This window comes from Trachurus trachurus (assembly GCF_905171665.1).
Source record: "Trachurus trachurus genome assembly, chromosome: 4".
Lineage (NCBI taxonomy): Eukaryota > Metazoa > Chordata > Actinopteri > Carangiformes > Carangidae > Trachurus > Trachurus trachurus.
This window is the reverse complement of record NC_139898.1, coordinates 16,597,855-16,616,523: the sequence shown is the minus strand read 5'-3', so window position 1 is coordinate 16,616,523 and position 18,669 is coordinate 16,597,855. Positions and strand designations below refer to the sequence as shown.

The following is an 18,669-nucleotide window of genomic DNA, read 5'->3' as shown; positions in this document are numbered from 1 at the left end:
GAATGTATAATATAAAAACACATACACTCATTAGTTATCACACTTTTGCTCTTCTGTAGTGGTTCTTTTGGGTGAGATGGGTCAATGTAAAAAAATATCCAAAAACAAAAGTAACAAAACATCTACACTGGCAGTATCCACCCCTCTACTGCCCATTTGTATGGTCAGCATGCCACAATATGGCTAAATATGTTGTTGCGATATCATTCAGGGATGATCCACAGAGGTCTTTTCCTATCCAGTTCAAACAGAGCTGGTGATTTCACACTGTTTTGTCAGTGCTTTATGTCAGACATATCATGGCAAAGACAGGTGACAAACTGAAACAGACCCTCACCGTGACTAAAATCCAGTATTTCCCTGGGTTTGAACATTGCTGGGAATGTTAGAACACAATTGCAAAAATAAAGAAAACTTGCAAATTATGACATTTAATTTTAGGAAGCGCTTACGTGTCACTAATAACAAAGACTGGCTCTGTTGTATTCAGATATCTCAGTGATCCATGACCACTACCGTGTAACGTTCAGTTACCAGATTCTCGTTCAGTGCGACACTGGACTATGTTTTGTCCTGATAACCGGTTTGTGGCTCTTTACCAACAAGGATTGTGTGGCTTGCTGGTTAAGTGATATCGCAGACGTCAGTGGTTCACAGGAGTGACCAAAGATAATGACTGGGTACGACGTTAGAGGCCAGCCCTAAGACATTTAGTGGGATTGAGATCATTGTGGTGGCCATGTCATTAATTCACAGCACCTAACCTAAATTTTTGTTGAACCTCACTGAACAATGACAGGTAGCTCTGTCTTGTTTAATGAACCTCATCGGAGTATGAATGATTCCTTGGCTGTTTTATTATTCTTGACCTTGTACGACCCTTTTTTTTGTCACTATATAACACCCTTCATAATGCACAAATAAACAGGTGTATGATCACAAAAGCATGTAACAACAAACTTCAGTTTGCTTGTTTTGCAGTGAGGACTAGTGAGTGTTTGACAGAGCAATTGTCCATTCAAACAAAAGCTCAGTGCAAAGCTGACAGTGGTTACTGTCATGTTTGTCCTTTCAGCTGTTTGTTCTGTTTGCTCCATCCTTCTCTGTTGCATTTCGACAGGTTTAGTGTGAAGCCTTTCAGCCAGCAAATATCAGACACTCTCCTCCTTGTCAGTCTGACAAACATGATGTTACAGAATCAAGCAAAATATAAATGATTAAGTTTGCCAGGTTACACAGAGCCAACCAGTCAGTCACAGTGATAATAAACCACCATTTGGGGGAAAAAAAACAATGATACTTGAAGCTCGAAATAATTAGTTTTAGGATATTATGATTTTGTCTACTCACAATGGGCCTCATTCACGAACCGTTCTTAAGAACAAATTTGTTCTTAAGTCCTACTTACGAAGTTTTTACGAAGATTGTGGCATTCATGAATGTTTTCTTATCCAGAATTTGTTCTTAACTAAGAACAAAATCTAAGAACAGTCAGGAGTATACTTACGCACTTTTAGGTGCTGAGACTTCTGCAAAAATAACCAATTATAGCGTTTTCTTTTGTTCTGCAGTTGTATGACATTATATGATTTGAATAAGAATTATTTTCTTATCTTTTATGATGTTTTTAATAATCATATATATTAATAATAATAATTGACAAATCATTGCAGTCTCTTAAAAAACATTATAGACACTAAATTCATATTATATCTTTTTTTGGGGGAGTGGGGGGCATACAGCTGCCGATATGATTTTTTTTTTTCCTAATTGCGGGCTGCAACAGTGCACTTACTGTAAGTGTTCACACTACACAGAACTGTTTTTTTTTTCATATGTGATAATATGATAATATTTATGATGGCACACGTGAGAGTGTGGTCTCTCTGATAACAACCGAAGAGCTGCATCCACTGCTGACGCTACTAAATATAGCCTAAATATAAATATAAAAATATAAACTAAATATAAGCCTTTTGTTTGTTTCTTTGTTTCATTCCTGCCGCAGTAGCGCCACTTCACTACTTAAGTTCTTTTTACGTTTGGAGTCTGGTGCTCCCTCCCAGATTTTCATTTGAGCATTTCAACTTTCTTTCTCACTTCACCTCCTCTGCTCAGTGCCTGTGGGTGCTGTGTGCACACGGCCCTGCAGTCTCATGCCCTTTTACGGGCATTGATGGGGCTGTTACCTATGCTAATCCTATGTTAATTAGACTCACCTGGCACACGCCCTCAACTTACGAGGAGATGGCATTCATCAAGTAGGAACACAGCTGCGAACAATTCTGAGGCTTACGAACGCGTTGATGAATCTGACGTAGGGTTTTCTTAAGGAACCTCTTAAGAACAACTTAAGAAAGAATCTAAGAAGGTTCTTAAGAAGATATTGGTGAATGAGGCCCAATGTTAGCAATGTTAGTGGAGCACCCACCAGTGCTTTTGACAAAGTATGTAGCAAATCTAGGTCATATATTGATCCCTGTTTTGTTGACGGGGCACAAACAGCTGTTTGCCGTGTACTTTATACAGCAAATATGTGCTAATCTTTATGTTACATCACAATTGTAAACACAGTGTACAGAATTGTACCCTTTGTTTATCTGTGACCAAATATATTGGAGGTTTGGAAATGTGTTATGATTCTTTTAGTTGCTGCCAAAATGTCATTAGTAATAGGATAGGAATTTATTTATTTAAAACAGGGACAATGCACAAAAACATAAATCTTGTAAGACAAGAGAAGATGCCTTGAGCCAGGTTGTAGCAACATTTGCTAATTTCCACCTGTAGTCCCTGGGCAGGTAAGAACAGATAAAGAGATAACAAAATTAAGATCGTTGAAATATGACAGATACAAGTGATATGATCTGATAATATTTTAAAAACAGACAAAATAAACTAGCAAAAACAGGGAACAAGAGCACCAAATCATGAAATGCACAATAGAGCTTAGATGAACAGCACATACTCTCTTTTACTCTCATCAACCAACTATCTCCATCCCCATCCTCACCCTCATCTAATAATCACACTCATGCATATTAATAACCAGACACACATACACACTCTCACATGTAACTGAACAATGTGTTCAAGCTTGCTTAGTCAGTAACCAACGCTTTGATAAGCATGATAATGTATAGAGAGCAGACATGTGAGTGTATAATCAAGTTTTCAAAACTCAAAATACCATATTTAGCAACTACATGACAGTGATGGTAATGCCGTGGTTTTTGGCATGCATCTTGTGGCTACTTTTATACAATGATTTTTGCAACTGTTTTACTTGCCTGAGACCAGGATGTGATAGAATACAAAAAATGGGGCCTGATCATTGCATTTAGGTATGTACTTGATGCCTCAAAGGTGAGAGAGTTTCACATGATACCTGCAAGCCTATTGAGGAATGCAGTAATAATGTTTAAAAAAAAAAAATAATTTTTCATAAATAAAGATGGGATAGGCCAGGACAGTCAGATATAGCAGCAGAGCATTTGCCATTGAAGCAGCATTGAATACAGCAACTGAAACAAGAAAATGTCATTGTGTTGTGTTTTAAAATGTACTTCCACTTGTATTGCAGGCAGCCATCAATGGGGTGATACCACAAGAGAATGGGATCTTACAGAGGTAATATCTCCTATTATTGTTACATCTTCAAATCAATGTTGTCACATCACTGTGTAAAAAATTATGAGAGAATGCCAAGGAGATGTGTGAGTCATTTCACCCCTCATCCAAGAGGCTTCTTCAGTTCTGAGTCTAATGCAAGAAACCCAGGGACTATTGCATGATGACTCTGAGACTATTGCATTAGTCTCAGAACTGAAGAAGCCTGTTGGATGAGGGGTGAAACGTCTTCAAGCAAGAGAAGAAGTCCAGTTGCTTTTTTTTTACTACAACTCCACAAGAATAAGATGACCTGGATGACTGAGAAGCTTCATGGACATTTCTGAGGAGGAGCGCGCAAGCACCTACGAGGAATGTTTGCCAGTCATTTTGTGACCCCTTTCTCAATTGTGGTTTTCAAACAATGCATTATGAAAACCGGAAGGAAGGAAGTCACACTGCTCACAAGATGACTAAAAGGACTGTGTCTTTCCATGGCCCGTTTTAACCTGAATTGCTGAGCAGTCTTTACCTGCTTTTTACCCTATATAACATACATTTACCCAGTATAACAGTAGGATGCACCGGTAACCAAATGTATTCGGACGTATATTGCAAAAAAGCCACATTCGGCCTTCGGTGGAGTGAGTTAAAAGCAAGGCCGAATAGATTAATGGCGCGTGACGCAATTAAACGTGCAGCAGTGTTTTTCACAGGACGCCCGTGTCTGTGGTGTGTACGTATACGTAGTGAAACTGGACTCAATTGATGGGAAACACTGTGCAGAGCAAGAAATGAATTGCAATTTTCAACCAAACTATCTAGAGGGGGTTCCTCTGCAAAGACCTCTAGCACGACTGCTGTAATTACTCATTTAAAAGCCAAACACCCTGAACAGCAAGGGTACTGGAATATTAGAAATGTCAGAATATTCAATAAACATTTACTTCCTTTGAAAAAAACATGTCTAAATTAATTCTAGGCTATTATGCAATATAAAAAAAAAATAGTGAAAAACGTTACAACTGCATTCAATTTTCAGTATTCAGCCAAGCATTTAAATTTTATTCGGCTTCGGCCACACATTTTCATTTTGGTGCATCCCAGAACAAATTTTCTGTGTATCTTTATCACTGGCTCCCAATATGAGATCTAATTTTGATGTTAAATATCCAAGTAAGAGTTGTTTAGTAGAAATATGTCCAAATATCTTGCCAGCGAATAACACTTACTTAGATGCTCCTAAGTTGGAGGTTATTGCTCTTGCCATGGTTTCTGTGTTGCTGTTTAAGAGAGGAACAATATAAAAGTTACTGCAACTGCAAGGAAGCGTTCTGCCAAGTGTGGAGTTGTACACAGTTTCTGAATAGAAAAGGTTTCTTTAAGAGGCTTTGTGCCCTCCACTTTCCTTCAACGGTTAGTTGACACTCATGAATGCAGTGAGCTGATCTGAACCCACTCAAACTGGAGACGTTCTGTTAAACCGGCTTTATTTTGTGTACACACTTGTGTGCATGTGTGCGCATGCATGCATGTGTTGTAGTGTGGTTCAGGCCTTTTGGGCCCTGAGAATATTGCTGGTCTTTCTCAAGGGCACACATTGCTATGAATGGGGGCTGGCTGGCAGTGTGACCAGCAGCCAACACATTTACTAAGTGGCTGGCACTGGTATGAGTAGGCTGGTGCTGCCCAGTAAACAGACCCTGATGACGTGACATGAGCTGGGGCCAGTTGGAGGCTACGCCAATGCTCTTGTCTAAAATGCATTTCCGTCCTCCTTGTGTCCTCCTAGGAAGGTTGGAAATTAAAAGCAGCACAGAAATCAAAATCCCCTGGGCCCTAAATATATTATCTGGTAGGAGAAAAATATTCTGTTGGCCACAGCCTCATGCTTAGATACTCTGTCCAAATAAAAGGCATCGGGCTCAGCAGCAGCTTTGTCTAAGAACACATCCTGAACTGCACGGGAGAACAGCGCCATCTAGATGTAGGACAGCATGGAGCTAGACCTATGCTGCCCTACAGCAACAACGGACAATTTAACGGCCTTCAGTGTTTACTGTGCCAAGTTTAGGTGAAAGTGCACTCAGGATCGCTTTTCCTTGAGAAATGTAAGAATACTCTTGGCAGGGTCGCTCGTGCTTTTTCCTTGCTACTAAAATCTACCACCACTTCTGCTGCCTCATTTGATTATTATGCCTTTCTCCCTGTCTCTTCACAATACTTCTCATCTGTGACATGGTTGGACCTGCTACTCTACCTCACCTCAGTGGTGCTTTTCATTTATGCCGATTAGCCTCCATAAAATACTGGCATGTCCTTAAAAAGTCAAAATATTTGCATGTACATTGTAGCATTGATTCACTCGTATGCTAGGAATGCGGTTATAATTATAGGAAATACTTGGATCACATCATTTGTGGGTCACTAAAGTGTGTTTGCTGCTGAAGTGGTTGGTGGAGGAGACAGTTACAATGTGCTACCATTTGGTTTGGTTAATCCCCCCTCCCCCCTCCACCCTGTTGGCCCAGTCTGTATGTGGAGGTTTTGTTTCTTGACAGTCGACCTACGCCTCAGGACAGTGGCCTCTCCAATGTGGTGGGCCAAATAAAATACAGCCTTTGTTAAAAGCCTTAGTCTGGCACCCAGTTCTTGCAAGACAGTTGCTGCTTACACTTCACTGAACAAAGGGCACACTTTGTTCGTGGTCAAGAGTAAAAAGACATTATTTACTGTGTAGTGTGAAACGTGGGTCATACACTGAGCATGCGGATAGAGAGAATGTAAGATAGGAGATATTCTAAGGGAGGGAGGGTGTTTGTTGAAATGTTTAAGTTGTTGTATAAAGTATGCATAGTTACTCAGCCCTCCAAGCCATAAGTCAACTTTTTTTTTATTTCTGAACAGTAACTTCTCCAGCGAAGCCAGCCAGGCCAGCATGTACGGACCTCCCAGCCAATCAGAAGCAGCCGACGCAGCAGTAGCAGGAAGTTCGGCTCCTCCCGCCTCCTCTTCGTCTTCATCCTCCTCTCCTCCATCATCCTCGACTTCAGCTTTTTGTCCCGTCAACGCCACCTCCCGACACATCGTAGAGCGTCAGCCCCGAATGCTCAACTTCAGGGTGGAGTACCGGCAGCGGACCGTAGAGCTGGTGCTGGAGGAAGGCAGCACAGTCGGTGAGCACCACAAACACACACACTGATATACATACTGTGTAATACTCATCATGATAACACTTTTAGTGCGCACATGTTAGGAGTAAAAATAACGTTTCCTCTGCACAACTTTGATTTACAGGAGAAATCAAACAAATCCTTGAGACAGAGCTTGGAGTCCCAGTGTCCAAAATGCAGCTGAAGGGATGGAAGAGTGGAGATGTATCTGATAGTGTGAGTTCATAGACCTTAAACATGTTTTTCACAAACATACAAATGTAAAAAGACAAGGACCACAAGAACAGAAAAAAACAAACACTGGAGGTGTGTGTGTGTGAAACCCTCTGTCCTTTTTCTCTTTGTAAATTTGCACTGTACTCCGTGTCTTTATCTAAATTGATTAGTTCCATCCTGTTTCCTAACATTTACACCATACAGAACATATCCAGCCCCTGCCCTGTCCTGTTTGTGTATAGTTACTATATAATAAATACTTATTATATTATTATTATTGGACTTATCGCTATTCTGCAGATCTAGAATTATTTTCCGTATCAGATAAATTTATACTTTTACATTGTTTTTTTCCTAAAACATCCTATAAGGGGGTTTTCATATTAAACATTAAGAGGCCAGACAGAATTCACCCCATGTCTTTGTACAGTTTGCCAAGCTGCACAAAGACCACCTACCTATCCTGCAAAATATAGTTGATGTTCCCCAAACACAATATTTCCAATTTCAACCATGTCAGAATGAGAAGCTCTCTAAAAGAGGTGCAGAAGTTTTTAGAGCGGGACAAATATCCATTCAGATGTAGGGCATCCTCAACAAACCTTGTGGGTAATCGTGTGTTTGTGTGTGTGATCAGACGCCACTGAGAAGTTTACACCTGCCCAAGAACAACAGCCTGTATGTCCTGACCCCAGACATCGCCGCTACTGCCAGCACCAGCAAAAACAGGTATTCAGTCCAGCACTTTCTCACTCTTCTTTATCTGTTAAATCTCATCGTAGATTCTCATCTTTTCCACATCCTTGTGGGCACACACACACACACACACACACACACACACACACACACACACACACACACACACACACACACACACACACACACACACACACACACACACACACACACACACACACACACACACACGCACGCACACACACACTATGAAATACAACTGGTCCTGACATGAGTGCAGTGTGTGTTAGTGAACACCAGGTGGCGGTCTATATCCAGTTAAGAAGAATTTGAGGACAGAATCCAGCCAGAAAATTATTTTTTCAACAGTGTGTTTTGAGACATTTGACCTGCCGCTGCACATTCATTTTCTCACATCCTTTGTGACATTTTGAGTGGAGGGTCTACTGCTGCTGTCTCTGTGTATTGTGTAAACAATAATTCACTTTCCCATATTTGTGTCTGTAAACCTGACACTGTTACCTGCTGAGGGTTGTTTTGCCTTTTATTATTATTATTTTAGTGTGTATATGATATGTGCAATTCATATCTATAATTAGTTCCTTTTTTTCCAACCTCATCGGTCCGTCACATTAGTGATGACACCCTGTGACAACAGAGATTTATTGAGAAAGGTTAATTAAGCCAATGTTCACCATACAGAGGTTTTTGTGTTCGTCTCGGTGAATGCGTGGCAGTATTAGCAACCTTTCCTTGTGAAATGTCAGGCAGCTCAGTGTCGAGTCATCGCAGTAATACAATCACAGGTGGCAGCTGAAGGTGTGATTGTCCTTTCATCAGTGTCAGGTAAACATCATCCAAAGAAGTCATATTTCTCCTGCCATTTCACCTGCTTATTGTTGAGTGAATAGGAATCTGTTGTAGTTTTAATTTGAGGGGCATTTGACTTTGAATTGGAGAAAAAAAAAATACATGTGAGGTTCTGTACTTATGGGTATTCTTATACTTTTGGTTATTACGCTAGCTTCTTGCATGTATGTTATGGCTGGAAGCTTGGGATTGTTGTGCGTGTGTGTGTATGTGTGTGTGTGTGTGTGCAGGGTATCTGTGTGGATTCCAGGCCAAATGAGGAAGATGAGGATGTACTGTGCCACCCATGTAACTATTAAGGGAATTTCTCATATTTTTAGAAGCCTATGCTGCCATTATTAAACAGCGTCAATCTGATGACAGTAATGACTATGGGCATTGCTTTAACCACAAGCAATGCTGTTAAACATTTGAATAATGTATTTACATATTAACAAATATTGTTTAAAATGAACGCTTTAAGACATTTACAATCTGTTGTTTAAAATACAGTTTACGTTAAAGACAATAGGCTAACCTAGAGACTCAGGCTTTCTCTCCCAGCAAGATATTACCAATATCATCAGTCTTTTAAAATGTAAACATCAGGGGGACTTTAAAGACCTTGATTTTTTTTTTCTTTGCAAGTAGTTGTAGGTGTTGTTAGCAATATTATTATTAAAAAGATAGCCTAAACCCTCAAAATGTTAATTAAAATATGTTTTAATCGTTTCTTTTTTGAGTTATGAAGTGCACCCTGGCACATTTTTCAGTCTAAGATTTAGAAATTGCCTAATTAAAAAAACAATAACTAAACTGTATGTCTCTGGAAACAAGATAGGATGATATAATGGGATCTTATGACAGTTTTCAGTGTTACTTCTCACAGCTACATGGCCTTGATTATGGAGAGATGTTTATAATCTCACATATAATGGCCCAAGTCTGTTTGTTGACAGTGGATTCAAAATAAAAATTGCACTGTAGCCCTCCCCAGAAGTCATTTGGCAGTTTGCCGCTTTGTCTGTTAGTTAGGCTAAGTGGTAGTTATATTGTGTTGGCAGCTAATGGCCCTCCTCATCTCCCCAGTCTTCCCTCCCTCACTCTCTCCTCTCTGCCTCTCCTCGTCTTTTCCCCATCTTCTCACTCCGCCACTTACTGCTGTGTCTTTTTAGCAGCACCGTTGCCATTTCTCCAAGTGTTATCGATATCATTTCGGGTGTCAGGAGCTCATTAGTCTGTGTCAGCTATTTTGGTGGAGGACAGTTGGGGCTGAATGGAGTGGGTGGGCTCCAGTGTATATGCACATGCATTTGTATATAAATGTGTGTGTGTGTTTGGTGATCCTGCTGTCATACTGGGAGAGGTTAGGTGAAAGATCACAGAATATTGGGGGGGGGGGGGGGGGGGGGGGGGGGCAAGCAAGTTCCCTGTAGTGGGAGCAGACGAGCTGTTAGCCTGCAGTAAAAATAATCTGCAGTCACACCATATTCACAGCACGTGTAGTTTACTGTGAGCAGTGTGTGCAGGTTTGCTGTTGTAGACAGAAATCAGGTCCAGTCATAGCCTCAACCTAGGCTTTTATAATATGAAGAAGAAGAAGAAAGTTTATTTATATAGCACGTTTCTCAAGGTGCTTTACAAAGTGCAAGAATAGCCAAAATTCAATGACACATTGACAGACACAAATCAACCAGCAATAAAAAACAGCTGCAAGAAATGAATAAAATGCCAGTAAACAGTTGTGTCTTTAGTTGTTTTTTAAATGATAAAACGGAGGAAGCAGCTCTCAGCTGAGGAGGCAGGGCATTCCAAAGCCTCAGGGCCACTGATTGAAAAGCCTGGCTGTCACCCTTGGTTATAAGCCTCGTGCGGGGGACAGCAAGTAGTAGGCCTTGGTTTGAGGAACGAAGCGGTCTAGGTGTGGTGTGTGTTATCAGAAGTTCAGCAATGTAAGTGGGGGCTCGTCCATGAACGGCCTGATAAGTTATAACCAGTGATTTCAAATGAATACTAAAATAAACCGTGACGTACATATTATACCCACAATGGCAACTCAAGGTACTAGTGTTTCAGTGAAATGAATGATCTGATCTGGTAGGCCTACCTACGTCCACTTTAGAAATCAAAGGCCGCCTCCTACAAACCACCGTTATTTAACTTTTCATTTCATTCGTTATTAGAGCATCGTGACCTTTCCCACTATTACTCAAGTTGACACCCTGTCTCCAGCTGTTGTCTCTTCTTCATTACTTTACATCTTTGATCATCAGAATTGTGAATTTCAACTGTAGTCACTCCATCTGTCACTATCCAGCTTTATGTCATAATAGTGCTTTATGAGTCATTATTATTAATTTTTACATAATCAAAAGTTATTGGGGTATACATTTAATTTATAAGGGTGAAACTCTATTGTAGAAACTTGACTGTAATTCTTGACTGTTATGACACCAAGATTAACATTATATGGCAGGAAATTTGTATTTACTTGGGGTGTTTACTTACTTCCATTATTTGTTTTATTCAAGGTAATCATAAATTATATATTTTGAATTAGGTGAATGAAACTATCACTAAGTCCTAAACTGTATTTGCTAGCTAGTCTATACTTTCAGTCTGAAAAGACACTTATCCACCTAAATTTAATTTTGCTGTGCTGATTTGCTTCAATTTGTTGCTGAGTAAAAATGCAAATTCTCCATAAATGGTAATAACCCTGGCAATTACTTTGTAGAGCTTGGCTTTTGCAGCACACACACCTAAACCAAACTGACTGATTAAATAGTGCTGCACCGTTATTATGATCCCGCTGAGTAATCTTAGTTGTCATGTTTGATTAGAAATAAATCTTGAGCCTTTAGGAGATTTTCCTTTCAGCACCGATCCATCTCAGGTAGTCATTTAGTTAGTGGTGCGATGTGATGTGCAGTTAGTACTGCTATGTTAATGCCCGGTCTGAAGAGGGTTTCTCTCTGTGGCTATGCTGATGACTGTCTGTGAATACAAGAGGGTGTTGAGGAGGAGCTAATCTTTTGCATAAATGATGAAGACCTGATGAATATTTTAATGGAACCTGTTTCCTTCCTCGTTTATTTCTCCATGCACTTCAGCTCTCAGCAAGCGTGTTTGCCAACGAAAGGTTATTTTAATTTGAACTCTGAAAAGAAATTTCAAATTGCAAAAATGATTCATTAGGTTTTGTGTTTGTGTGCATGTTTTTTTTTTGTTGCGGCCTACTGCTCCTCCACCTCCCCCTCTGTGTGTCAGCTATCCAATAGCAGATACACAGATGCTTCAGGGAGATAGCTAACCGGTTAGCTAAAACAGCCCTGATGGGAAGGTTAGCATGCTGATTTACTCTGGGACAAGATGGCAGAACAAAACCGAGCAGAGCCAGAGCGATTTCGCATCCTCCTGCTTTGTTGTGGATGCAAAATGTGGAGGAGGTAAGCTGCGTGTGTGCTTCATCATGACCTCCTCTTTAGGCATCACATATAAGATGAGCAGTCAGTGTGTTCTGTCCTGGTCGGTGTGTTTTAAGAGTTGAGTTGAGTACGCATCAGCGTGTGAGAGGTTGGGGAGAAAGTGTATGTGATGGTGTGTGTGTATGGGTATTTGTATTTTACATGCACATGTCAAATTGTGTGTGCGCGCGTGCGCCTCTGTGTCTGGCAGTGCTAGTTTAATAAGGTCTAGAGTCTGCTCTGTGCCGCAGGGACTCACAGCTTAGGCGACGGGCTTACCTCAGAATGAAACCAATCTGTTTAGCCTGCTCTTCTCCCCTGCAAAATGCTCCATTTTCTCTGTCCATAAAGTTAAATGACATTTTCCTCCCAGCACCCTTATGCCATGTCAAGTACCTCCTGAGATGTTGCAGGCCGACCTCAGTGTCACAGAGTGTATGTGTTGAGTGAGAAAGAGACCTCTGAAGGCAGAAGCAAACACTGAGACATCCACATTTCAACCTTGTACTGCTAAAGGGCCCTGCTTTTATCAGAAGACAGCAGCTTTGACAGCATCAGTAGTGAAAGCAGTCCAGACAAAGGGGATATTAGACTTGAAACATGGGCGTTTTGTTTATTTATGAACCAGCAGGCCTCTTCAGACAGATGGGAAATGATGAGGGAATGACTCACTATGAATGGCATTTTTTTTCTCCTTCTGAATGCATTTGATATTTTGAGTTGCTATATTTGTACTATAGAGCGCAATAAGCGATGTGATTTTTCAGAGTAAATCTTGAACAGAACTCTTGCACACATGCCCCAAATGGCTCGTCGGTCTGCCGTAAATGACTGATAAGATGTTCCTTCTTTGCTTGGAAGGACAGAGTAACACTTCCACACAGTTTACCCTCTATCTCTGTCTATTTAGGGGTCTAGCTGCCTGCCAGCAGTAGCTCGGGACTGTGTCCAAACATAATCATGATATTAGCTAGATCCTTATTTATGTGTCCCTACCCCTTCCATTTCTCCTCTCTCTCTCTCTTGCTCTCTCACACATGCACACACATCTCTCTCATCCTTCTGCTCAGCCCTATTACATATGCATCCATCCTTCCCACTCCACACATTTCCAATCTTCCCCAGTTAGCTACAACAAACATTACATTTACATATTGATTTCGCAGTTTTAGTCAATGTAAATATGCTGTCATTACAGTAAATTTGAGCTTCTGTTAACATAAGCTCGTCCAGATCTGCACAGATTAAGGGTGTGATTGCATAATTAATGTGTGCGCTACATATTAATTCCCCCATCCCTCTTTCTCTCAACTCTTCCTCCTCTCCTTGGGTTCTGAGCCCTGATTAAGTGGCTGCTTCGGCCCTTAAGCCTCCTATTGATATTCAGCCTCACAGACCCAGCGTTTGCTCAAAACGCTACTTAACCTCACAGCTTATTGTAAATGAAGCTTCCAAAAGTTGATTCCCCCACCGCCTTCTCTCTACGTGAAGCGCACAAAGTGTCCACGTTTGCATCACTCACAAGCTACCATGCACGTGACTACGATGCCAGTCCAGAAACTCTGCCCTTTTGGCTTCGTTGACAGGTCATGTCCCTCCTGCCACGTCTCTGCTCACAGTCAAATTACTAGGCACATGGCTTCCACTGTGAGACAGTAGACATCTCAGACCAGACGTTGTATCTTTCTTTTTTTTTTGGCCCACCAGTGTTCTATGTTTCTCATAATTTTAGTAAAAAAATTTAATTATTTCAATTTCAACAGATTGTTGTGATTGACGACACCCATTTGTGGATTTTGTGGTTGCATTTGGATTGCACATGGTAGTTATATCCATTTCAACTCAAGCCCAAAAATCTTTCACCATGTTAAAAGGTCTAGTTTAAGAACATGTATCATCAACATGTATTTAGCACAACTATAATGACTATACAATTATAATCATTATGTCGGTTACAGAGGACAGACATGAGCTGTGAAGTAGCTAAATACAACAGTAATCCAGCAGCATCTGCTGAAGAGGTAGTGTATCATGAGGCACAATAATGAATCTTAATTATTTGCGTCTTTGGCTGGAGGATGAAAGTAGATAAAGTGCTGGTCCATGATTTGCTGTATTGTGCAGTCAAGAACCAAACAACTGAAAACTGGTGAGGACACATTTCCCCAAAACAAATGACAGAAATCTGACAGACAAAGTAAAAGCTGGAGTCACTGGTAAAGGTCAATAACCCCAGTGAACCATGTAGACGCCGTTATTTAGTGCTACAGCTGTATGGTATGCCACAGTTAAATATTTATTTATTAGCACTAAAGCCGACTGATGGACTCCATGCTGTTCCTGTGCAGGTGGTCATAGCTGTGGTCGCCTGCTGTGCTGAGCGCAGCTTCGGCCAGGCTTGTTAAGACACAACCAGTGAAGTGGGCAACTAGCCCCATGAGGAGGCACCCACCTCCCAGCAGGCTGCCACTAGTTGACAAGTTTCAGCTTGCCCTTGACTTGACTCAGTCGCTCTTAGTGATAATGTTTGTTTTTCTTGCCCCACCCCCCCCACCCGTTCTTTCTTCTTGTTGGTTCATTATTCTGCCTCCCTCCTTCTAAGTTTTCTTGTTTGTTTTTTTCCCCATCACTCTCGTTTTTGATTAATTATATTGGCTTTGTTCTTGTTTCATGCTATTTTAATTTCTCCCTTCTCATTCAGTGGTCTTCAAGAGTCGTTAAACCAGAACTTCCTGCTGGTCATCAGTCACCGCGAGGCCCAGAGGGACTACAGCCTCAACTTCCCCGGCTCCAGAACCATACAGGAGGTATGACGCCAGACTGCACACAGACACACAGACTATGCAGGACATCACAAAGTCATTTCATATCCACAGACGCACACAAACGGCCTTCAGTAACTCACCCACAGACTCTCACATACCTAATATTATCGTACCTGATTCTGGTTTCCCGTAACACAGCTTTCAGTCCATTTGCCAAACATTGCTAGTCTATCTCAGCCATCGATTCATTATTCATCACAAATGATCACATTTCCGAGCACATAATTACTCTCACAGCTGTACAACCCCCTCATTTTCTTCCCCACTCCTCCTACACTGCGTCTTTCTCCCTCTCTCTCAGCAGTCCAGGAGCCGGTTTAAATGACTGAACATTGTTTGATCTAGGCATGCAGGAGCAATGGAAAGAGACAGAGTCCACTCTTTTTCTTCATCTGAAACTAAACAGTAGATTTGGCAACCTATGAAACATTTATAGTTACTCATACTGGAGCCAGTGTGAAGGCAATACACCCCTCTGTCCTTCAGGTATTACTATCAAAGCTGCAAATGGATTAAAGGCCGAAGAGCGGGAAAATATATGTGTGCTTGCTTGCCTATGTAGATGAGTAGGCATGTCTGTATGTTTGGGCTCATGTGAACACTCCCCTACACACACACACACACACACACACACACACATATGGGTGTTACCGGCCTGTACGATCCTGCTGTACTCCCCCCACCCCTGCACTTTGCAGAGGGAGACCTGAGCAGGTGTCATATATTATTCACAGCAGGTAGCCTGCTGTCACAGGTGAGAGGAAGTCAGCTCCCTAAAGACTGATCAGCTAGGACAGAGCTAAGAGCCACTCATGATTTTAGCTCACATGTAAATTAAGTAGTCACCATTAGCTCCAAATATTATATGTGGATTGGAAATATCAGTCTTTAGTTTTTCCATTCCTTTGATTGATGAGTAAGATCCAAGTAAAAGGTGCTATTCTTCTCTTGGCAGTGTAGGTGAAGATTACACTAATAATAATGAGGCTACTAGCCGGGCTTGTAATGGTGCTAATTGAACAGATTAGTACATCCAACATCTGAACTGGAGGAGGCGGTTTGCCTCCCTGGTTTTCTGCCTCTCCTCCCTCACTCTTAACTTTTTCTCCTCCCTCCGTCATCTCTCTCTTTCTCTCTCACTCTCTTCTCAGGCAGATGGTTTTGATGAGCACCCACTGTGAACCTTAAGTGTTTCTGCTGGGATTACAAACACTGGGGAGGGGTTCCTGTGGTGTGGGAGGGTGGAACCATGGACACAGAAAGGAGGCAAAGGACTGTTGGCTTGGTGGGGGTGCTGTAAGAGGCCATAGGGGATAGAGAGGGGACAATGTGGGCTTAAACAGGCCTCCATGCCGTGGTCTTTTCCTTACGCCTGCTTGTCTTTAGGCATCTCAAGGCCCCCCGCAGTGAAAATGAGGCCCAGAACTTTAACCTGCAAAGATCTGGACTCTGTTTGCCCCATGTTGGCCATGCTCTTTATATATTTACTCTTTGGCTGGGGAACAGGCTTCTTTCCTTCTTTATTACTGTAATGGGTTAGGAAATAATATATCATTAAAGCATGTGTATTCACCATTTAGGGTCTGGTTCAGGTGGTTTGGTAGCCTGTGTGTTAATCTACAGGTGAAACTATAATCATCACAGGTGAGGGTAAACTCAGTGATGTTGCTTTGGAATAACACGTGATGTTCAGAATAAAGACGAGGAGTTGAGAATGAGAAAATCTGCAATAAAAACAATAATAAGACACAAACAGGAGGGGCGTCGTGTATTTCTGTTCTCATAACAAGACTTAAGAACGCAACAAAGAAGTAACACCATATTCAGCCTGCCTGACTCCCCTTTCTCCGCATACTGTGTCCACTCACAGTCACATATGGACTCCACTACAGAGCACCTTTCTCTTCCCATTCTCTCTTTTGTCTTAGATGAAGACTAGCCGATGGTCCCTGCTTGTGCATATCAATAGGGATAGAGTCCTGTCTTCTTGTTTGTCTTTGCCAAAGGCTCTGGCTTTGCCTTGTGGCTCTCAGGGAACTGCCCTTGCCCCTCCCTTTCTATTCCTTCATTCTCCATCTTTCTCTCCCAGTGTCCCCTCTCTACCTTCTTTCTTCTCCATCTCTAGAGCACAGGGCTGTGTAGACTCTGTGATTGGCATTACCAGACAAGAGTGTGGGGGTAAGTTGCTGGCTAGCTTCTGAGCTAAGCTGGAGAGCAAATGTTTGCCAGGGAAGTAGAGGGTAGAATAGGGATGGCTGCTGGGTCCTGAGCTGTCCGTGACCAGACCAGTTGTCCTGGGGATTTCCCTCCTCTTCTGCCCCCCGGGGCTGGGCCTGGGCCCCATCTCTGCTCCGCAGCTGGGAGACATATAGGAACCAAATGCAGACAGAGCTACAGAGCTGAGAAAAAGAAGGCTGGATCGAAAAGGGAATGAAAGAAAGGCATCTGGTGCCTAGGGGAGACGGAGAAAGAGAGCGAGAGAGAGCTTGTGACTGTTTAACGGAACCTTTCCTTCTCTTTGATTTGCTTCCAGCCAGGGATTACAGGCAATTGGCATTTACAATGATTGGATCATTAATTTTGCCGTGAGGCATATTGCCAGCAGCTCAGCACCACAGCCAGTCTAGCTAATGTTGTGTATAACTGGCTGGTACACCCCTGCCTCATCTCAACACGAACAGCAGCACACAAATCAACAGTGCTGTTTTGATGTATATCTTTCTCTGCTGTGTTAAAGACACTTCCTTTACATTTTATCTTTTTATGTACAAGTCAGGCTGATCAATATGTTTCATGAGCTGCCAGTCTGTCTGCTTCTGAGGATGCACAGTCCATTGTCATATATTGACTTTGCAACAGCACTCTGTTGTCTTAGGTCATATTTTAGTTGGTTATTCTTTGTAGGAATTTGTGATCTCATTTGTTCCCCTTGGATTCAAAGATTAAACAAAATTGTTTTAATTTGTTGCAGTCTAACTTATTAATAAGATAGCTGCTGTGGCAGACAGGGGGCAGCATTAGACAGTATTGCTATCTCTCTGGTTGCTGCTGTTGCCATCGCATGCACGGCTTCGGAGCGTGGGTCTACACAGCATAGAGTCTACCTGGAGGAGCGAGGGCCAGGCACCGTGTCAGCCTGTCGTTCAGTTACAATATGATGTAAGAAGGAACTCACTCGTTGTTCTTTGATATGGTTTCATTAGATTCTCATAATTGCTTTTTATACTTTTCATAAGACCAGAGAAGCCCACTGTCGATGTCTGTCGACAGGTTCTGCTGGTGTAGTTTCAGGTGGGCAAGCCTGCCGTGTAGCTGTGTTTTCTTTTTGTGGTGAGATCAAGTTGTCTTCTGCCAGGTGTCTTTTACTGTCTGTCTCCGCTCTCCTCCTCCTCCTCCTCCTCCTCCTCCTCCTCCTCCTCCTCCTCCTTCTTCTCCTCCTCCTCGTCCACCTCTCACCTTAACTCTCTCTGTGGTGGGCGTTAGTTTGTTGTTTCTCTGATGCTGCTTTAACCTCTGACTGCTGCCTCTTCATTACTAGTGTTTATGCCTCTCCTTTCCTCCCTTTTCCCCTCTATTCATCGGCCAGCCAGCCGGTCAGTCAAATCCCTGTAGTCCGGCTGGTCAAACATAGATATTACACTCTGTAATAACACTGGCCACCCGCTCTGACCCCAGCTGGCTATCCTGGCCATAGCTTCTCTTCATAAGGATAGGCACCGAGCAGTGTGATGTGGGATTTACGATAGTAAGACAAAGGACTGTGCCACTCATTTATTATTGTTCTTTTATTTTTTTCTGAGCTTGTTTGTACTGCAGATTGCTTTGCTGTGCCAG

The 18,669-nt window shown here is 42.0% G+C and overlaps 1 protein-coding gene across 1 annotated transcript in view; it reads left to right on the top strand.

The window, feature by feature from the left end:
* Nucleotides 1–18,669, top strand: part of faf1 (Fas (TNFRSF6) associated factor 1) — a 60,532-nt gene that overhangs the window by 3,223 nt on the left and 38,640 nt on the right. The window contains exons 3-7 of the mRNA XM_083969956.1: nucleotides 3,584–3,630; nucleotides 6,517–6,785; nucleotides 6,907–6,998; nucleotides 7,636–7,727; nucleotides 14,712–14,817. Of these exons, the coding sequence (XP_083826082.1) occupies nucleotides 3,584–3,630; nucleotides 6,517–6,785; nucleotides 6,907–6,998; nucleotides 7,636–7,727; nucleotides 14,712–14,817 (606 nt within the window). The remainder of the gene's footprint in view (nucleotides 1–3,583; nucleotides 3,631–6,516; nucleotides 6,786–6,906; nucleotides 6,999–7,635; nucleotides 7,728–14,711; nucleotides 14,818–18,669) is intronic.